Source organism: Corvus cornix, chromosome 28, assembly GCF_000738735.6.
Source record: "Corvus cornix cornix isolate S_Up_H32 chromosome 28, ASM73873v5, whole genome shotgun sequence".
NCBI lineage: Eukaryota > Metazoa > Chordata > Aves > Passeriformes > Corvidae > Corvus > Corvus cornix.
This window is the reverse complement of record NC_046356.1, coordinates 1,877,990-1,900,051: the sequence shown is the minus strand read 5'-3', so window position 1 is coordinate 1,900,051 and position 22,062 is coordinate 1,877,990. Positions and strand designations below refer to the sequence as shown.

At 52.9% G+C, this 22,062-nt stretch overlaps 1 protein-coding gene across 4 annotated transcripts in view; it reads left to right on the top strand.

The window, feature by feature from the left end:
- LOC104697023 (tyrosine-protein kinase ZAP-70) overlaps positions 1-22,062 on the top strand; it is a 32,934-nt gene that overhangs the window by 1,300 nt on the left and 9,572 nt on the right. For 3 of the 4 annotated variants that reach the window (XM_039566427.1, XM_039566426.1, XM_039566424.1), the window contains exons 1-4: positions 453-621; positions 17,222-17,672; positions 20,263-20,423; positions 21,615-21,753. In XM_039566427.1, the coding sequence (XP_039422361.1) occupies positions 17,271-17,672; positions 20,263-20,423; positions 21,615-21,753 (702 nt within the window). In that variant the 5' untranslated portion in view covers positions 453-621; positions 17,222-17,270. Of the gene's footprint in view, positions 1-452; positions 622-17,221; positions 17,673-20,262; positions 20,424-21,614; positions 21,754-22,062 lie in introns of those variants that run through there. The other variant, XM_039566425.1, reaches the window with a different exon arrangement.

Sequence of the window (22,062 nt, the reverse complement as noted above, 5' to 3'; positions counted from 1 at the left end):
CTGCCCAGGGAGGTTTGGAGTGCCCATCCCTGAAGGTGCCCAAGGAAGGCCTGGAAGTGGCACTCTGTGCTCTGGGCTGGGGACAAGGTGGGGATGTGCCACAGCTTGGACTCGATGATCTCAGAGGGCTTTTCCAGCCCAGCTGATTCTGTGATCCTGTGGCAAAGACCCTCATGCACAGAGATTCCCTTCCCACCAACATCTGCTTGGTTGGAGCTGCTCAAGAAGAGAACTTTGCTCCCCAAGCAATGTCTCCCCCTAAAACATTCATTTAAACAACAACAGCTCCTCACCACCTCCCTCTGATCTGTTCTCTTCCACAGCAGACCCCTGCCCTGGCACGGGGAAGATCTCAGAGCTCTTTCACTCCTCAGAGCAGCACAGCTTTTGTTTGATCTCCTTTCCTTTCCTGTGAAACAAGGAAATAGGGTCACATTTCAGAGAAACCCAGCTAGAGGTGGTTTGCGAATGCCGGAGCTCTCACTGGATGCTGCGGCCTCTTCTTTCCCAAAATCGGCACAACCCTCACTCAACAGAGATTATTTTCCCTCTTTTTTCCTTTCCTGCTTCCCAGCTGCTGTAGAGGAGCCCCTGAAGCCGCTGTGTTCCTCAGCAGAGCAGGTAAGAGGCACTTTTTGATCGCTGCTGGTGTCTTGGGTGGCGGTTCTGTCATGGCTGCTCTGCTCCCTGCCCGGTGCCTTTCTGCAGCACCAGGGGGTTCGGAGGGAGGATCCCGTGAAATGTTGGTGTTAAGATTCCAGATTAATTCCTCACGTGACCTTTCTCTTCCCACTGATCACTCCACTGGAAAAAAACGGACTTGAGTTGGGGGCATCACGTCCTTTTGGAAGCTGAGGGGGTTTAGACGGGTCAGAAGATGAGGGGATGATGGCTCGTGGTCCAACACTCTTGGCCAGCCATCCCCGTCCCTTTGCCTCTGGACATGGCATCAGAACTCTGGAAGCTTCTCTTTAAACTTCCTGCGAGCCTCAGAGGCACCGTGGAAAGGTTTAGGATCTTGGTGGCAATATGGGAAGGTTTAGGATCTTGGTGGCAGTGTGGGAAGGTTTAGGATCTCGGTGGCAGTGTGGGAAGGTTTAGGGTCTCGGTGGCAATGTGGGAGGATTTAGGATACCTGGCCCCTGCTGGATAATGCTCCAAACACTCCGGAGCACTTCAGGGATTTGCTGCTGGCCATCCTAACAACAAACCAAAATCCAGAGGCAAAGTCACTTTTATTTCCTTGGATTTCTTTGGCATCTCCTCTGCTGCTACTCGGTGAAAACAGGCACAGCTCCAAATCAGCCCAAACACAGTCTGGGGTGTTAGGGAATAACCTGGGACAAGGGAAAGGTGGGTTTGAACCTCAGAAAACCTTTGCTATCTATTAGACTGGGAATAAACCCCACAGGGACACCAGGAAAGCCCATCCCAGGGAAGAACTGGAGAAGGGATCAGGCTCCTCGCTGGCAGGGGGTGAGCAGACGGATCTGTGGGGCTGTGCTTCCTGATTTATTTATTTATGATTCTGTTGTTTTCAATCCCTCATCCTCCTTTTCCCTCCTGAGAAGAGGGACCCAATTCTCTGGAAAATTTGCTTATGCTGCCAGGAATGGGGTTTCCTAAAGAAATGTGGGGGATGCCATGGCAGGATTTCGAGTTTACACGTATAAATATAAAACTTTAAAAGTTAATTCCCATTAAGAACTTAGGAAAGAGGCTTTCCTGGAAACTCTCAGATAACCAGGACGATGCCATAGTCTCTCTGTAAAGCACCCAGCTCCACAAAAAGCAGAAATCCTGGCAATGCCCAGCTTCCATCCGTGATGCAAACCCACTCAACCAGGCACAGAGCTTGAGCTGCAAAGGTCAGGAAGGACAAAGATGTGTCAGTTAAGCCGAGCTTTTCCTCACCCAAACCCTGAGCAGGTGGGACTGGAGTCACAAAAATAGAGAGGCTGAAGGCAAAGGGTGGCAATGAAAGGATTTCTTTCACCTCTGATATTTGGGGTTGAGTTGGGTAACGTGGCTGGGAAGAGAAAGGAGCAGGGAGCGGCTCTTTGTGGGGCAAAGCGGGAAATTCTGGAGGGTTGGAAATACTCAAAAGTTCAAATAATTGTTCCCAGGTGATTGAAGGCCTCACACATTTTGTTTAGTGCTTGATTTCCCAGGAATTTCTGTGGACTCAGAGGGAGGATTAGGTGGTTACAGCAAATGGATGGGTTGGGAATTAAAGCCATGGAATCCCAGAATGGTTTGGGTTGAGAGGGACCTTAAATCCCATCCAGTGCCACCCCTGCCATGGGCAGGGACACCTCCCACTGTCCCAGGCTGCTCCAAGCCCCAATGTCCAGCCTGGCATTGGGCACTGCCAGGGATCCAGGGGCAGCCCCAGCTGCTCTGGGCACCCTGTGCCAGGGCCTGCCCACCCTCCCCAGGGAACAATTCCTGCCCAAGATCCCATCCAGCCCTGCCCTCTGGCACTGGGAAGCCATTCCCTGGCTCCTGGCCCTCCATGCCTTGTCCCCAGTCCCTCTGCAGCTCTCCTGGAGCCCCTTTAGGCCCTGCAAGGGGCTCTGAGGTCTCTCTGGAGCCTTCTCCAGGTGAACACCCCCAATGTTTAATGCTTGGGTAACATAATACAGGCTTTAAGTACATCCTAAAGTATAGACATAGATAAAATAAATACAGTTAATATAATATAATGAATAATATTGAAAGATATTGAAAGATATTGAAAGATATTAAAAGATATTAAAATATATTATATTATATTATATTATATTATATTATATTATATTACATTATAATACAAGCTGTCAGTCTATTGCTTAGTCCCTAGAGCAGGAATGTGCATTTTTCAACACAGCTTTGATCCCTGGATGTGCTGATTTAGCCTTGTAGTATCCCAGAGGCACCAGGAAAGGCTCTGCTGGGTGTGGGATTGAACAGGCACAGCAGAGAGAGCCCAGCACATGGAACAGATCCCATGGGGGACATGGGCAGCTCCCACAAACTCCAAACAGAGCCAGGCATCAAATTCCAGCCTCAGTGAGGGAGGCACAGAGGGTAGAACACGAACCAGCCTGAGATAACTCCATTTGCCCACATCCCACCCAAATCACTGGAACAAAACCCCTTTGCCATCGTAATTAAAAACAAACACAATGCCCTGGCCAGATCTGACCCTTTCATTTCCCTCTGCCTCAGCTTTCTACTTGGAAAATAGGGATGCCAAGCTGCCAGTGAGGGGAGCATTGCCACACTCAGGGAATGTGGGAGCAGATTCCCACCGCCCCTGGCAAATCAGCGCTCGCGTGCAGGGATGTCCTGACCCCGCAGAGAGGAGCGCTTCTTGCAGCACAGGAGCTCATGTGCACCCCTCTCACTTCCCAGCTGTCTTCATTTCCCTCTTCAGAATTTCCTCTTTGGGAATTTCCTCTGGCCACCCTGTAGTCCTGCCCAGCCAGGATTCCTGTTTAATCCCCAGAACACAGACGAAGAAAGGAACGCTCTCTCTCTGCTTTGAAATAAAGTTCCGGCACTGCTCAGGCAAAGTCTGAGCTCCCACTCCCTGGAGACCCTTCCAGAGCATCACCCACCACCAGGACATTCCACACGTGGGATTTTGGGCTCTCAGCTGGATCCTGCAGAATTCCCTTCCTTGTGGCAGGTTGGATTTCAGCCTTAGGTTCATCTTTCCTCTTTTAAAACTCCAACCAGAGCATCTGATGCTCAATAAACATCCCTGCTCTGAAACTTTCTGTTTTAATTTTCCCCTTTCTGACCTTCCAGCCAGGAGATTCCAGTGCAGGCTCCATCAGTCCAGGTTTCCATTGCCCTGGCTCTTCTCCACAGAGCTGGGAAAGTGTTTCCTGGGGCATCAAACATTCCCTGGGCAATCCAGGAGCCATCCCCCACTGCCCTGGGAGCAGCAAGAACCAAAGGGGGAATGTGGGGACCTCAATTCCCAACCTAACGTGACATTTGCAGCAGAAGCAGGACCTCAGATTGCTCCTGACCCCTGGGGTTCACCATCCCAGCATCTCCCAGTTCAAGCCAAGCTTGGCCAAGCCCTGCTTTGATAAATCATAGAACTGAAGCCTCTCCAGCCATTCTTTGGCTTCCAGCAGGGTCCAGGAGTCCCTCAGTGACAGAATTCCTTCAGCAGGGACAGATGCACCCAAACCCTGCAGGATAAATGCTGAAAAATTTGAAACTTTATGCAGGGCTTGTCACCTGAACCTTGGGAGACACCGACAGTAGTTTTATTCTTTTATTTTATTCTCTTTATTCTGAATGAGCCCAAAGTTCACAGCAAAGCAACCACTTCACCTCCTGGATGCCCCTGAGGGAACGAGACAACACAAAATTCCTGCAGGGAGTTCAGAACTCAGACAGATTTAGGGCTCTGGCACAAGGAATGGGGTAAGAGGCTTCAGGTAATGCCAGATTTTTCTGAAAATCGCACAGGATTTTAGAACAGCACAAGAACTTCAGTTCTGAGCCTCGCTGGCTGTACAAGAGGAGGTGTAAAGGTGACCAAGGGATTGTTCCTTCACAGCCCCAGATCCCAGATTCCTAGAGCTGGAATGTCCTTCCTGGGGGCAGAACAGTGCAAACACGAGTGTTTTACCTGGGAAAACTCCAGCCCATTGCTGGGAGCTCCTCTACCTCCCTCATCATCCTCACCCTCAGGACAGGGATCATCAATGTCACCCCTCAGCCACCCCGAAATCCAGAACTGATGTGGCACAAGGGCAGAGCAGCAGCAGCACCTCTGCAAGGAGCAAAGCTCTCCTCACCCTGGACAAAACCTGGGCTCAAGCCTTGGAAGGGACAGGGAACAGGGAAATGCTTTTGGGAGAATCCCTCCAGGTGTTGCAGGTGGGAGCTCTGAGCTCCCAGAGCAGACAGGAGCAATTTTAAATCTTTCCTGGACACATCCAGGGAACGGCTGGAGCTGGGTCAGGGCTGGGCATGGAGCTCAGGGAAAGGTTCTTCCCCCCGAGGCTGCTGGGCACTGCCCAGGCTCCCCAGGGAATGGGCCCGGCCCCGAGGCTGCCAGAGCTGCAGGAGCGTTTGGACAGCGCTCTCAGGGATGCCCAGGCTGGGGTTGTTGGGGTGTCTGTGCAGGGCCAGGGGCTGCACTGATGATCCCTGAGGGTCCCTTCCAGCTCAGGATATTCTGGGATGCTCAGAAAATCCTCTGCTGCAAGAGTTAAATCCCAAAGCAGAACCTTGAGCCTCCCAGTTCACCCACCTGGAGCTTTGGCAAGGGCTTGGAGTGGGTGGGATGGAGTGAGTGGGACTCTCTGGATTCTGCCCGGGGCTGGGTTGGGCAGCACTGGATGAGAAAACTGCGAAGCAGAAATCCCTGAGCAGCCAAAGCACCATTTCTGGGGTTGTTTGATCCACCAACTACACCAGGAGCACTCCAGCACCTGCAGAAAATACGTGAAGCCTCAAACCTTCTTTTGTGACAATTTCACCCAAACCAGTCGCTCTCTCCCAGCACTTCAGAGATGTTTCTGCCTGTCAGGAATTAACTGGACAGCAAAGACAGGCAGAGCCTGAGCTGGAAGAGACCCCAGCCCCAGCATCTCTCAGTGATTGACTCCAACCCTGAGCTCAGATCCCACAGAAAATCCTTCTGCCTCCAAGATGCCCAACACAGCCACGTTTTTCTCAGATTCCCTCTTATTTTGGCTCAAAAAACCCCCAGGGGCTGAGTGTTTTAAACCCTAAAAGTCTCTTACAAAGCCAACCAATTTGTGCCTCTGGAAAGCTTCTAAACAATTCCTCAGCTGAGCCTCTGCAGTAACTCTGGTGGGCCAGGGAAGAACAGAGTATTCAGGGGTTTGGCTCTCCTGCTTTCTGTCTCACTATAAAACTCCCAGTGTTGCTCTCTGAAGCAGAGTGAACCCTTATAACTCGATTTTGGAAAGGTGCAGGCAGCACTGAGCACCCTGGAAAGCAGATCACAGCCGAACCTGTTGTTGAGATCTGCAGCACACGTGGAAAGTGCTGGGTTTTTCAGTGAAAACCATGACTTTTCCTGTCAGACGTTTGTGCAGATCCAGTAGATTGCTCGTGAGCACGTCCATGTACGGTTCACCCCTCCGTTTTTATCTGGGTTCTGATCTTTCACACACAGGACTCCGGAGGCAGAGGTGGGAGTGCCCAGCAGAAATAAAATATCCCAGCCAGAGCTTTGTTTCATTAATGCAGCCCTGGGGAGGAGTGTGAGACTGAGCACGTGTCCACAAACCGGTGGAAAAGCATCTCCCAGTTTCTGTAGCAAGGTCCTGTTGTCGTGGTCACCTCCAGGCCAGAGGGGGAGGGATGGAAGAGGGTCCTGCCAGAGCCAAACTGGGCAGACTGGGCACAGACTCCAGAGCTGTGGCTGAGCTGGGAAAGCATCCAGCAAATCCTGCCCCGAGGAACATCATTTGGATGCAGAGGCAGACGAGAGTGTGGAGAAAAGCCCCACAGCCACAGTGGAACGGGGCAAGGGATGCCAGAGGGACAGGAGGAACGCTCAAGGGTGCTCGGGGCTGTCTGTGCCTCCCCAAAATCAAATCACAGGGGTTAAACAGCTCCAGGCCCTTCTGGGAACTCAGCTGGGCCCAAGTAGGGCAGGACAGGCCCTGCTCAGCTGCCAGGGTCCTGCATTCCCTGGGATGCGGAGGGATTTTCACCCCGGCTCTGCTGGAAGTGCTGAATAAAAGCTGCTGGCTCTGTGAAGTGGCTGTGGGGGAAATAAGAACTCTGCTCTCAGTGCCCCAAAACACTGCCAGGAACATCCCCCACAGCTTAGAGGGATCTCCAGCATCAATCCCCATTCCTCTGACCACAGTGTTCTCCCTGGAAATTCATGTCCGTGGGTTCTTGCTGTCCCCCAGGTCCAGCTGGGGTGGGGGAGCACAACATGAGGGCCCCAAAGGTTTTCTGTGGGGCAGCATTAACTCTCCCCTGCTCCTTCTAGTGTCCCATCCAAGAGGGAAATGCTGGGTTTTGCTTGCCATGGGATGTTCAGCTGCAAGGTCACCTCAGAGTTTTTTCTGCTGGGTGGAAAAGTGAAGGGAGAGGTGGATTTTGCCCATGTGAGAACAGCCTGAGCACGGGCAGGTATTGGTCAGTGCAACCTCCCCTTGAGAGCACAGGAAGGACAAACACCAGGAACTCACCAGACCGTGCAGAATGAGGTTTTTTTTTTCACCTCGGTCCTGATGACTGAGTTATAAAAAAGTGCCAGAGAATATTTACTGCTGTGCACGGGGAGGGCTCCACTCTCCTTTCACACAAAAACGCCACTGAAAATGTCACCAGCACGAGCAAAATCCCTCTGTGTTCGGTGTTTTCCAGTTTTCCACAAAAGACTGATGGAACTGGAAATCACATTGGCCCCAGAAAAACACTGGAAGTAGGATTTTCCCCAGTGGAACTCAGGATTGCAGGAATTAGACATGGGAAAGTCCTGTGAGCTCATCCCAGGTCCTTCCTGCCCGGGGAGGATTGTTCCCATTCCCTGATCCCCTGGCTGGCAATGGGACTTCCACTCTCCCCCTGTCCCACATCCTGATGAATCTTCTTGCTTGGAAATGTTTCTTGGTACCCAGACTTCCTTTCCACTCATTAATTTCTTCTGCTTTATCCCTTTATCATCTTTATCAGCACATCCAAACCAGTTTTTCCTCTCTGAAAGAAACTTGTGCTCCTCAGATGCTTCTCCTTCACTCTCAGATGTTCCCCCATCGCTCTTGGCCAACAATTAATGTTCATCCCCATCCCCCAGGGCTGAGCCCATCAATCAGCCCAGCCAGGCCCTTCATCTCTTTCACTGCTCTCTCCTGAATTTGTCACGTTTCCAACACTTTGAGGCTCAAATCACCCTCCCAAAAGAACTCATTTCAACCTCACCACAGTGCTGGGAACATGGGACTGAGCCCCAGGGCTGGTGTTTATTTTATTCTTTCATTTTTAAACTGCAGGGGACGTTCAGGTCTGGTCTGTGTAGACTGAACTCCTCTTGCTGTGTCTGAGGAGCAGTGAGAGCACCCAGGGCTCCTCCAGCTCTTCCCCCCCTGGCAGCAGCTTTCACCCTCTGTGCCCACAGGAATATTCTGACTATAAAAAGGAACCCAACACATTCATTTTGTGGTGCTGGGAGCTCCTGGTGGCCCCCTCACCTGGGCTTTCAAAGATTGAGAAGCCCCGTGACTCACAGCCAGCAGAGCCCCCGGCACTGCAAGCACAGAGAAGCTGCTTTGGTGTCTCAGCCAACTCCAGAGCTGCACATTTCTGTATTTCTACATTCCTAACCTGCCCAAAGCCCCTCCAGCAGGGCTACAGAAGGCTGTGTCCCTGCTCCAGGCACTCCTGGAGCGCAGGAGCTGCCGTGCCCCACTGGAAGGGAAGGATGGAGCAGCTCCAACATCTGCTGCAGATGTTCAGAGACCACAGTGGTCTGGGGGAGCTGGAACTTCCACCTGGCACTGCCCCAGGCAGAACCCCCTGTCCAGTGGCCATGGGCAGTTCTGGGGCCGCTCAGGGCTCAGGGAAGCCTTGGTGTTGTCCAAGCAGAGGTGACCAACACGTGGCACCGACAGAGCAGCAGCACAACAAGCTCAGTGCTGGTTTGGGTGGCAACTGCTGGGTTTGGGGTGGATAATGGGGAGAAATTCCTTACTCAGAGGGTGCTGAGGCCCTGGCACAGGGTGCCCGAGCAGCTGTGGCTGCCCCTGGATCCCTGGCAGTGCCCAAGGCCAGGCTGGACGGGGCTTGGAGCACTCTGGGACAGTGGAAGGTGTCCCTGCCCATGGCAGGGGTGGGATGGGATGGGATTTATGGTCCTTCCCAACCCAAACCATTCCATGGTTCTGTGGTTCCCTGTTTCAATTCTCCTCTCCAGGAGGGACTTGCAGAGCTGCAGGGGTGGCTCTAGAGGAGAGCTTTGAACCAGAAATGTACAAAATGCCACATCTGCACAGAGATGCTGCCCCGAATGAGAACGCCTTAAAAATCCACCTTGGGAAGCAGGCAGAGGAGAAGGGAGGAGAGATTGGACAGAACCATCCGTGTCTGGCAGCAGCCACCACGCAGAGCCAGAGCAGAGCCTGTGCTCAGCAGGGAGGTGTCAGGGAGACACAACAACCATTCCCCCTCAGAGCTCAGTGGAGGCAGAATCCCTGAAGGACGGAAGCCCAGCCACGTCGATCGCTTCACGCGCGTGGTGCCTTTATTTTCAAACGGCAGCGGCGAGGCGAGAGCGCAGCTGTTCATGGCCCAAAGCCACTGCCACTTGTGGTTGGAAATCGAGCCCTGAGCCCCTCCGGCACCTGGAGCAGGGAGCAGGGCAGGGGTGAGCAGGGCCCGCTGCTCAGGGCAGCTCTGAACCTGCTCGGCACCTTCAGGAGGGCCCAAACCAGTGCAGGCCAGGATGAATTTGTTTCCAGTGCTCTCAAAGCCCTCTGTGTCACCTTTCCTACACCCTGGTGAGGGCTGTGCTACTTGGAGGAGTAAGCAAGTAGTAAAGTAGCCGAGGAACGGGCTCAGCCACAAGCTCCTCCTCAGTCCCTCACGTAAATATCTCGTTTAACCTTCCTGCAGTCTGACACTCCCCAAACCCTCTGTGCTGGCAGGGGTCAATTTCCAGGCCCTTGAGGTTGTCTGTCAGTTGTTATTTCAGCAAAAGGTGATGCAGGGAGGCCAGGGAGAAGCAAAGGAAAAAAATCAGAGCCCTTCTCCTCCAACTTGTGCACAAACTGCTGCAGTTTCCTGTCCTTGGCTCCTGCTCGATCCCAAAGCCAGAGGATCTGCTGGATTTCTGACTCCTCTCCATTTGTTGTCAACACTTTGGTGGCAGGGATGAGCTCTGGGCTCCCCCAGCCCCAGAACAAAGCTCCTGGCACGATCTGTTGAGAGGCAGAGTTCTCAGCCCCCAGGAGCATGGGGGATGCCAGGCAGGAAACAGGGGGGGTTGTGTTTAATTCTGTGCCACAGCCCCTCATTAAAAACCGTTCAGGACCAATGGCTCTGGAGCCAGGAGCGCTTCCAGGGGCTCCACAAAGGCTCAGCAGGGTGTGTCCACAGCCTGCCCAGCTGAATCCACAGGGCAGCCTGAGGACAGCACAGGGACCTGGTTTTACACACAAGTGTCCCAGCAGTGCCAGCCCGGGCCCAGCGCCCTCCTGCTCCAGAGGGAAGCTGCTCACCAGGGACATCTGGCTTGGGAGAAGATGCTTCTACAAACCACTTCCAGGGGCAGCTCTGAGGGCTTCTGTCCCTGCTCTGAGCCAGCCCCTGAAGCCTCTGGCAGAGCTCTTCCCTCTGCAGGACACAGGGATGGGGGCACTCGTGCCTGTCTGCACCTCTTGGTGGTCCTGAAATATTGATGTCAGCTGGAGTTGGGACAAAGAAACACACTCGGTTCAATTTTCTTTGCCTGTCATTGCAGAATTTTGGGAAAAATATTCTTCTTTAGGAAAAAATATTGTTCTTTAAGTTCTCATCTATCAGGAGCTGCCAGGCTCCTACCTGGGATAAATAAATGTCCAGGGATCTTTTCAGAGGAGATAAGGAACTGATACCCTTTTTTTTAGGGAAGGGGCTGAGAATTTTGGTTCAACTCCTGCAAGGGGTGGCAGAACTGGAGCCGGCTCTGTGGCCCAGTGCAAAGTCACCCAGGAACTGCCCTGTGCCAAGGAGAACAGAGACCCCCATGCCTGGATGTGCCTTTCCATCCATATTCCCACTCAGAGAACACCCAGACAACCCAGTTTCATCAGAGACAGGTTCTTTCTCTGCTAGAAAGAGCAGTGGGACCCCACAGACACGAGCACATGGGAATAGGAATAGAGCCTGTGCCCATCCAGAAGGATTCACACAGCACCTGCACCTTCCAGAGACCTCTTGGTGCCGTGTCCTCGCTGTGCTTCGGCTGCTCTCTGCCTGTGTGACCTCCTCTGGTGGCCGTGGCCCCACAGAAATTCCCGCCCCAGTCTTTGTGGGGAGGCACCTGAGGCAGCTGGGAAAACGCAGAGGAAGCAGGGTGGCACCAAAAAGCTGCTTTCTGGGAACCAAAAAACTGCTTTCTGGCAGTGCCAGCTGTTAGAGAAAGGCAGCCTGAAGCGGGCACAGAGCTGTCCCCAGCAGCAGCCCCAGTGCAGGTGGCCGTGTCCCTGCGCAGCCCCCTCCCCTCCCCTGCTCCCGGAGCAAATCACCCTGAGAGAAACAATCCCCAGCAGCACCTGAAGGAGCCCAGGCCTCCGGTGCCATCTGGGGACACCAAACCGAACCCGCCTGGCGTGGATTTCCCACGCTCTGCTGCACCCGCTCCTGCCGCTCAGCCGGGGCAGAGTCCGAGTGGCCGGGTCAGAGCAGAGCAGGAGGGAGGATCTGGGAGGTGGGAGCAGAGGTGACACGAGGCAGAGGTGACAGAGTGTCAGGAAGGGCTCTGTGAGCAGTGTGACCCCTCCAAGAGCCACCACGAGCACTGACTCGTGGGAATCGATGTTTAACCGAGCTGAGGGTGCCAGGGCAGCCTGTACAGCTCAGCTCCTGGCTGGGAAGTGACAGCAAAGCGGTCACCCCTGAGTGGGTCAGCACGGGCTGGGTCCAGCACTCGTGGGGCTGAATCACAGCATTGCTGAGGCTGGGAAAGGCCTTTAAGGTCCTTTAATCCAAGGGTAAACCCAGCACTGGGAAAGCCACCACTAACCCTGTCCCCAAGTGCCACACCTTTTAAATCCCTCCAGGGGTGGGGACTCCACCACTGCCCTGGGCAGCTGTGCCAGGGCTTTTTAACCCTGCTCCTAATATTCAGTCTGAGCCTCCCTGGCACAGCTGAGGCTGTTTCCTCTCGTCCCATCATTTTACCTGGGAGAAATGACTGACCCCACCTGGCTCCACCCTCCTGTCAGGGACTTGTAGAAGGGAGAAGGTCCCCCCCAAGCCTCCTTTTCTCTGAGACTCACAAGCACTTGAGCAGAACCATCCCCTCAGTTTTGGATCTCTGCTAACACTGGGATGGGGGTGGCACGAGGTCTCTGGAAGGGATCTAAAAGGGGGTAGAGGGCACTGAACTCCCCAGGACCATCTTTTCCCTGGTCCTGCCACTGTCAGGAGCCCTCACACATCACCAGGTCCCTCCGTGGGCCTTGCAAGTGTTGTGGAATTCAACATTTTTCCTTCTGAAAAGGCCTGGGGATTGTCCCTGGGGCCAAATGGCTCCCATATTTCACTTCAGAGCGGGAGCAGGACATCAGGAAGGATTTCTTCATGGAAAAGGGTGTCCAGCACTGGAACGGGCTGCCCTGGGAAGTGGTGGAACACTTTGGAGGTGTTCAAGAAACAACTGAACGTGGCACTCAGTGCTGGGGTTTAGGGGACAGGATGGTGTTGGGTCGAAGGTTGGACTCCAGCTTGGAGGTCTTTTCCATCCTCGGTGATTTTTTTATGGAGCATTTCTGCAACAGGCAGCGCTGGGGCACTGAGGACTTGGTTCAGCGCCAGCAAGAGCAGACCAGGTCCTTGGTGGGAGTCAGGGAGGTTTTCCTGCAGATTTACTGTAAATTCACCCATTTCAGGCGGCTGTGAGTCAGTGAGGCTCCCTGAGCAGGAGAGCAGATCGTTATCTGCACACGCAGCCGTGTCTGTGACACAAACACAAACGGGCTCCGCTCTCACAAACTCCCACTCCCACACAGCTCAAGTGTTAATCAAGAGCTGAGCAGCTCGGGCTTAATGAGCAGCCAGCAGGGAGGTCAGAACAGCAGCTCCAGGAATGTGAGTGCTCCTAAATCTTGGGAAGAGCTGCCACGGAGTGCACAAATAATTAAACATTAGTAATTAGAAGAATGCAGCCAGGTCAAAGCAAAGCGAAGTTTTTCAGGTTTTTCTTTGAACTAAGGAACGCTGCATTGAATCAAAGTTATTGCGAGTTAAGTCAAAATTATTGCAAGTTTTCTGTTATTTAAGATTAAAAAAAAAACAGCAACCCCAGGAATCCTCCAGGAATCAGGTCCTCAGTTCCTCCTCTTGCACAGTCCCAGCTAGTCCTGGGATGAACGACCTGGAAAGGCAACTTGGACACTGCAGGAATTATCCAACCTTTCTTATCTTCACCCATAAATCAGGAACAAGAGAATGAAATGCAGGGAAGAGGTGAGGGCCAGGCAGAGGGTCCCTGGCCGTGCCCATCCCCTCTGGAGCAAACAGCCCTGAACCAAGTGCATTTATCTGGCATTAAATGCAGGTGGGCCCAGGCGCTGCACCATGAGAAGCAGCTTTGTGGCCATGTCACATCAGGAGGGGACAAGGAGGCAGCAGAGACCGGGGGAGCTCAGGACAGAGCTGGTGCCCCACAGCCACCCTCTGCCTCCCCCTGTGGTGCTGCTGCAGGATGGGCAATCCCAAAACTGCTCCATCCCCTGTCCACCAGGAATGACCCCAGAGCAATCCCAAACCCGGACTGTGTTATCAGGGATTATTTTTGCTGTGTGGGATCATTGCTGCCAGGACAAGGAGACCCAAAACATGGTCCTAACAGGATGCTGAACCTTGCCAGCGCTGACTCCAGTTTCACCAGTACAACCCCCCAGCCCAGATTTGCACCAAGTGCTGTTCTGGGAAATTATAAAATCAAACCAGTTCCTGTTGGTTGTCGTCTGATCTGAGTGAAAACGAGTGGCCAGCTATAAATAGATCTGAGTGGTATCTCCAGGGCTTCCTGCCTGCCTTTCCTGTGTCTTGGGGCACAGACCAGACTGATTTCACGTGGGAGTTGTTTTTTGGGTGCATCTTCACTTCATGACACCGACTTGCCAACGTGGCCATCACCAGAGGAGCCCTGGGCTTCCAGCCCTGCTCCCCGTGCCCAGCCTGTGGGAGCACCCAAACCCAAGGGAACACCCAGCACCTGCAGCCCACGGAACACAGATTAAGCTGGAAAAATGAGCTTAATTATTCAATTAATGATTTAATTCCTGTCAATGGAAATGAATAATGGTGGAGGGTCCCTTGCACAGGTTCTTTCAGGTGTTGGTCCGTGGAATTGGTTCTCATTCCTGGCTGCATCTGAGAGCGTGGGAGAACAAAGTTGAAGGAAGTTTGTTGAGGTCGCTCAGGGTTGCTCAGGTCCACTCAGAGGTGGTGCCAAGGAACAGAGAGGGAGTTTGGAAGAGGAATTAGAGGAGACCCTGAGCTGGTGTGTGGGCAGTAAAACCAGCCAGGACAGCAGGACAAATATTTAAAAGTAAGAGCTTTAGAGGGATTATAAATCTCCCTGTTCAGATCTGCTCTCAGGCTTCAGCGGGTGGCTTCCCCTTGTGTCTGGGGACCGGGAAGGTTTTTCTCAGCACAGTAATTTCCCACCAGGGTTCATCTATGGCAGCAAGGCTTGGGTGGCACGGCCTGACCCAACCTCTGAGCCCGGGGTCCCTCTCCTATCTCTGAGAGGGTTTCTTCACTGCCAGCTCCGTGTTTGGAGAGGTAAAACATCCTGTTTATAACAGAGCACCGTGTGTGGGCAGCTGGAAATTCTGTGAGGGCTCGGATCTCATCAATGACTTCTGCCCTCTCATTTTCACCTGGCTGAGCCACTGACAAAGGTGTTCCATTCTCTGTGATGTTCTGCTCCTGGACTTTCCCGAGGAGGGACTCAGCAGGTTTGGGTGCAGATCTCATGGCTGTTTATCCCAGGGGAAAGCAGCAGCTCACGGAGGAGGCCGTCGACCTCCCCCTGCGCACTCAGCATTTCCTCTTCCTCATGAACGTGACTCATGAACCTGATTGCAGCTAAACCCAAGAGCTGCCATCCTCACTGCTCACCTCCTTCAGCCCATTCTCCTGGGATTTTTCCCTCCCCTGGGAGCAGGCTGAGGTTGGGCAGAGCTGGCAGCGAGCTGGTCTCAGGAGCTGAACCCAGCTCTGGGAACCAGTCTGGGCTTTGATGACTGGAGGCATCAGGGGATTAGGATGCTTTGCTTTGGTCCCAAGCACCAACCCCAGTTTGGGTTTGAGCCTCAGGATGTTCCCATTCGTGTTCCCTTCACCTCCATGTTCCAGGCTGGCAGCTCTGCCAAGACCCCACTTTGCTCCATTTGGTGAATTTGGTGACAGGGTCTTCACAATTTGGGCTGATCTGAGCTGTGCCTGGGACGGTTTCTGCTGGTCCCTCACGCTGACTGTGAACCACTGACGCTTCCTGTTGTGGTTTCCTGCCTCGGCTGAGACGCCTCCTCTCTGCTCTCCCTTCCTGTTCTCATCAGGGCCACTTTGGGCCTTCATGGGGACAGCAACTTGGTAGAGGAGGCTCTGGTTGCCATAAATCCAGCTCCTGGCAGGCCTTTGCTGCTGAGGGCTGAGCAGGGCAGGGTGCACAGGGCAGAACAGCTCCTCCTGAGCCTGTCCAGCACAGAGATCCAGCCAAGCCCTTCTCAGCTCCAGTGATCCCAGGGGATGGCAGGAGGCAGCCCTGTGCTGCTGAGAAGGGTGAACCTGGCTGGGATGAGCCAGGGCAGGGCTGACCACCAGGGCAGAGCTTGGCCACATGCCCAGGCACAGCTCTGGCCACTGCCTGGGAGCAGAGGCCACAGCAGTGGGCTCGGCCCATGGGGAAGTGACTTCTCCCACCATGTCCAGAAATGAGAGTCAGATTGGGAAGAATCAGGGCAAATACCCAGCATGCTGCCCCAAAATCTGATATTTTCTTCACTCCTCACATGAGTGACGCATTTGCAGGAGGTGCAGATGGAGAAAATCTCTCTGATCTTTTTGGGGTCATCATCTGCGAAGGAGCAGCCCCAAAGTTCAGGCTCCGGGGAACAAATGAGACCCTTTGGTTACGATAATTTTTCCATTGATTACAGCAAATTGGGCTCCGTCATCACCCTCTGGGTGGGATTTTAGATGATTCAAGATAGTGATACGAGCCCTGTACAGACACAAGCCCTAAAGCTCTTCGGCACCAGGGGCTCTGCAGGGACTTGGTCAACAAAGGGCCCTCTCTGCCAACGGGATCAGAGCATCAGGAACCAGCCAGAGCCAGGTATTGTGGGGAAAAATTCCATAGATTGTCTAAAAAACAATTCAAGGAAGGTTTCTTCTTGTTGTCGCTGACTGATGGTTGATGTCTGCCCAGAAGCACTTGGGTTTCTCTCCTTCCACTGTGCTTGGTGCCGTTGTTTATCTAAATGTTGTTTTAGACATTTCATATCCACTTCGTGTTTTACTCTTAATGCATTTAAGGTTTTGGCCTCCTAGAGCTCCATGGCAAAACTCATTTATTCAGAGAGGCCAAAGAATTTCCTTTGATTGTGAACAGGGCTGGAGAGAAAATGGTAGGAAGTCAAGGCTAAAAATGTCAGGATGGATTTAAGGAGCACATTTTTAATGGAGAAGGTAATTAACCACTGGAGGAATTTACTGTAGCATTTGGGCAATTCTCTATTGCTTATGATCTTTAAATCAGGATCAGGTGGATTCTCTATTCCTTGGGATCTATAAATCAAGATCATGTGGATTCTCTATGGCTTGGGATCTTCAAATCAAGATTGGATGGATTTTTATTTACACTTTCCAGCTCAGTCAGGGTGGGATGGAGGAATCACCGTGGGATGCTGTGATGTTTGGAATACACAGATAATCAGTAGAGGAACTTCTAGATGTAAGGAGCACATTTTTAATAGTGAAGGTAATTAACCACTGGAGGAATTCACTGTAGGATTCAGTGCATTCTCTATCGCTTGGGATCTTTAAATCAAGATGGGATGGATTTTTATTTGCACTTTCCAGCCCCAGTGAACTTGGATGGAGAGAAAATGGTAGGAAGTCAAGGCTGAACACATTGAGATGGATTTAAGGAGCACATTTTTAATAGTGAAGGTAATCAAGCACTGGAGGAACTCTCTGTAGGATCTGTGGCATTCTCTATTGCTTGGGATCTTGAAATGGAGATCGGGTGCATTCTCTATTCCTTGGGGTCTATAAATCAAGATTGAGTGGATTCTCTGGAGCTTGGGATCTTTAAATCAAGATCAGGTGGATTTTTATTTACCCTTTCCAGCTCCAGTTAGGGCGGGATAGCGGGATGTGGGATGCTGTGATGTTTGAAACGACCCCACAGACAGCCAGCGGGAGAACCTCTAGACAGGAAAGTCTGAACCCCAACTAAACCATTTTACAAAACGATGCCTCAGGGACGAATCTTCCCTTCCAGGCTGAGCCCCAGCAGCGCGTGAGCCATCGCGGCGAGTACGGGCGGGGAGATGCCGGACGCCGCCGCCCACCTGCCCTTCTACTACGGCAGCATCGCGCGCTCGGAGGCCGAGGAGCACCTGAAGCTGGCGGGGATGGCGGACGGGCTGTTCCTGCTGCGGCAGTGCCTGCGCAGCCTGGGCGGCTACGTGCTGTCCATGGTGTGCAACCTGCAGTTCTACCACTACCCCATCGAGCGCCAGCTCAACGGCACCTACGCCATCCTGGGGGGCAAGGCCCACTGCGGCCCCGAGGAGCTCTGCGAGTTCTACTCCAAGGACGCCGACGGGCTCTGCTGCCCCCTGCGCAAGCCATGCAACCGGCCCAGCGGGGTGGAGCCCCAGCCCGGCGTCTTTGACAGCATGAGGGACAACATGGTGCGGGAATACGTGCGGCAGACCTGGAAACTGGAGGTACTGGGCCTTTCCAGGGTTGGGGTGGGAAGCCGTGACCTCTCTGGCACTGTTGTGTCCCGCTTGTGGCACGGCAGAGAAAGGTCCCTCTCCTTGCAGGGTGCCGGCACTGAGAGGGGTCTGAATCCTGCTCTTTCCCAGTTTCTTCTTCAGAAACTGGTCCAAACATCTTCCCAAGCCTTCAGACCCGTCCTTGGAACAGCTGGAGCTCACTTTGCAAGCCTTCCCCCAGGCGTCCTTCTCCTCTGCAGGCATGGGATGCTCCCTGCCTTAGACCAGAGCTCTGATCCCAAAACTTAACAGCCAACTTCAAACCCCAACAAACCCATCCCAAACCCCAGCAACCCCATCCCAAACTGCAACAGCCTGTCCCAAACCTCAACAAACCCATCCCAGAACTAAACCAACTCATCCCAAGACCCAGTGACTCATTCCAGAACTAAACAAGCCCATCCCAAACCCCAACAAACCCATCCCAAATCCCAACAAACCCATCCCAATCTCCAACAAACCCATCCCAAACCCCAACCATGGAGCTCCAGAGGCACATAAAGACATGACCCCCATGCCATGGACATGTCCCTGGCACTGATGGTGGCAGATTCTCCATGGCAGATCCATCCCAATCCTGGTGCTAGTAATGCCAAGGTTGTGGCTTCCATCCCCATATGGGCCATTTTCTTAAGAATTGGACTTGATGATCCTTATGGGTCCCTTCCAACTCAGAATATTCTGATTTCTGGGAATAGCTCTCATGTGAGGCACCTGTGCCTCCAAGCCTTGTGCTGAAGATGAAATAAAATCAGACTTAGACTTCTGCTCAGGTCTTTGCCACTCTTTGGAGTGCATTTTTTGCCTCTCTGGAGGGTTTTTTTTGGCCAGTGAAGGTTTCACCCATGAGAGCGAGGTGGGGGGTACTGGATCAGGCCTGTGTGTTATTTAAATTTAAAAATAGCCACAACCAGGTTCCTGTGTTTTACTGCAGACTGGGATATCTACAATAGATGCATAAATCAAAACTCTAAATGACCCCACTGGAAGCCATGGAAGTCCCTTCTTTCTGCCTGTACCACCTTGGCTCCTCAGACACTTCCAGTGGTCATTTTGTTGTTTCGTTGGAAAGGGCTGCCCAGGGAAGTTCGGAGTGCCCATCCCTGGAGGTGCCCAAGGAAGGCCTGGATGTGGCACTCAGTGCTCTGGGCTGGTGACAGGGTGGGGATGGGGCACAGCTTGGACTCGATGACCTTGGAGAGCTTTTCTAACCTGAATCATTCTGGGATTCTATATTTTGTTTGAAGTCCTCAGAGAAATATGGCTCAGGCATTGTCCTTATGGAGCCTTTCTGCAGAAGCTCTCTAAATTCGGCCTATTTACACCAAATGTGTTTGACAGAATGAGGTATTTTATAGGGTGAACGAGGTGTTCTATAGGGTTTCTATAGCGCAATGAGGTGTTCTGGGCTAAAATGAGGCATCTTGTAGCAGAATTCTCTCCCAGAACCGGGGATTCTGTAGGGTTTCCCCCAGAGCAGATCTGTGGCCACCTGCAGATAACACAAAGGACATCGCCACCTCCTGGCAAAGGGACAGTAACGGTTTAACACCGGAGTGAGCCCGGGGAAAGGAACTCAGGGTCTCTCCCTCGTGATTTCCAGACTGCACCGATCTTGCCAAGTCCTGGTGTCTGTGGGTAGTGAGCAGCCAGGAGGGCAGGGGCACCAGAAAGGTTCTGCTCTAAAGAAAAGCATGGAGCCATGGAATATCCTGAGCTGGAAGGGACCCTCAGGGATCATCAGTGCAGCCCCTGGCCCTGCACAGACACCCCAACAACCCCAGCCTGGGCATCCCTGAGAGCGCTGTCCAAACGCTCCTGCAGCTCTGGCAGCCTCGGGGCCGGGCCCATTCCCTGGGGAGCCTGGGCAGTGCCCAGCAGCCTCGGGGGGAAGAACCTTTCCCTGAGCTCCATGCCCAGCCCTGACCCAGCTCCAGCCGTTCCCTGGGCTCCTGTCCCTGTCCCAGAGCAGAGCTCAGCCCCTGCCCCTCCGCCTCCCCTCGGGAGGAGCTGCAGCCCCCAGGAGCCTCCCCTCAGTCTCCTCTGCTGCAGCTGAACGAGCCAAGTGCCCTCAGCCGCTCCTCAGACCTTCCCCAGCTCCGTGTCCCTCCTTTGGACACTCTCCAACAGCTTTGGACCCTTCTGATCTTGTGGTGCCCAGAGTGCCCCCAGCACTGGAGGTGAGGCTGCCCCAGTGCAGAGCAGAGCGGGACAATCCCTCCCTGGCCTGGTGCCCCCCAGGACATGGAGGCCCTTTGGGCTGCCAGGACACAGTGGTGGCTCAGATCCAACTTGGACCGACTAGGAACATGAGGCTGAAGGACACCCCACAAGCCTGACATGAATCTTCCTCACATGAATGTGGTGCCTTCTCTCTTCCCTCTCCAAAGTCAAAGGGCTTCAGCTGGAATCAAGGCTGGATTCAAGGCCCTTTAATTACGAGACCTTCCAAGTTTCCTGTCTGCCCCACACGAGCTGTGCTGAAGCCATCAGCAGTGCAGCAGGATGAAGGGACGTCTCTTTTCCTGCTCTTTCCCAGGGGGATGCCCTGGAACAGGCCATCATCAGCCAGGCTCCACAGGTGGAGAAGCTGGTGGCCACCACAGCCCATGAGAGGATGCCCTGGTACCACGGCAACATCAGCCGGGAGGAAGCGGAACGGAGGCTCTACTCGGGGGCACAGCCTGATGGGAAATTCCTGTGAGTATCCAAACCCCTGGAAGATTTGGGATCCCTGGATTTTTTACCATTTCCCACCCCCACTGCCCTGCTGTTACTGGTTTCACACGGCAGAGGAGGATTAGCTGCAGGTGCTCAGAGTGGTTACAGATGTTTCAAAGATGGGCTGAGCCCCAAATATGTTCTTGTCCATTGTCTGCCCCCCATGAAGAGCCAATCTGGAGTTTCATTTGTTTCTCACATTTAAATCTCTCTGTGAAGTGTGGTCGTTGCTGCACAGGATGATGAGGGATGGAGGGTTCAGTGGGGGAAGGTATTAAACACTGACACACTGGCAATGTAAGGCCCAGAAAACAAAGGAGAAAGTTTTGTTCTGCATCTCTGCCCAGGTGAGACAGCCTTAATTTAATTTAATTATCTCCTTAATTAACTCTGGATGAGTTAGGGAAAGAAAGAATTAGCTGGAGAACAGCTCTTCAGGAGCTGGAGTGATAGGACAAGGGGGAATGGGTTGAAACTAAGAGTAGGGTTAGATGGGATATTGGGAAGGAATTGTTCCCTGGGAGGGTGGGCAGGCCCTGGCACAGGGTGCCCAGAGCAGCTGGGGCTGCCCCTGGATCCCTGGCAGTGTCCAGAGCCCCAGTGGACGGGGCTCGGAGCAGCCTGGGACAGTGGAAGGAACTGGAACACTGGGTGTTCTTGAAGGTCTTCTCCAACCCAAACAATTTTGAGATTCTCTGGTTCTATGAGAAGGGCAAAAACCTGGAGGTGAAGGGTCCCTCCTCAGCCTCTTCAGAGCAGGGCTGGAATCAGCTGGAGAGGGTGCAGGAGACCGGCAGAGCCTGCAGGTGAAGATCCCTCCTCAGCCTCTTCAGAGGGTTTTGAGATGGTGACAATTCCAATGAACCCGGCCTTAAACTTTTGCTCAGATCTTCCTTGATCTTTGGAGTGGAGTTTAGGCCTCTCTGGGGGTTTTTGCCTTAATGGAGGGTTTTTTTTACCTGAGGTAGCAGGTACTGGATCAGGTCTGTTATTTAAATTTAAAAATAGCTCCAGGCAGGCTCCTGCATTCTATTTTGGACTGGAACATATAGAATTGATGCATTTTATACAGGGACACCTCTGCCCACCCACCACTGACACCGTGACACTCCTCAGCGTAAAACCAAGAGCTGCTTTTAACAATTCATTAATAATTTTCCTTCCTGCCAGGCTGAGAGAAAAGAAGGAGAACCGTGCCTATGCCCTGTCCCTCGTCTATGGCAAGACCGTGTATCACTACCGGGTGGATCACGACAAATCCGGGAAATATTCCATTCCTGAGGGCACCAAGTTCGACACGCTCTGGCAGGTACCGAGCTGGGTGTGCTTGGAAACTGAGGCACCTTTCCCTTGCTTTGAAGTGTTATCAGATCCCTCAAAACCATCAGGATAAATAAACCCCTCTAACACCATCTTTTTAGTGTCAGCAAGTCAGGAATTATTTTATTCCTGGCCAGGGTTTGTGTGTGTGTGGCCGACGAAATTCTGGCCTCCACGCAGACCCCGATCCAAACCTTTTGTCATTTATTTGTACATTTATATGTTTATACTTATTTATATGAACAAAGAAATTCATGTTCAGTGGTTCTAAATGCCATCATAACACCAAGGTTGTGGG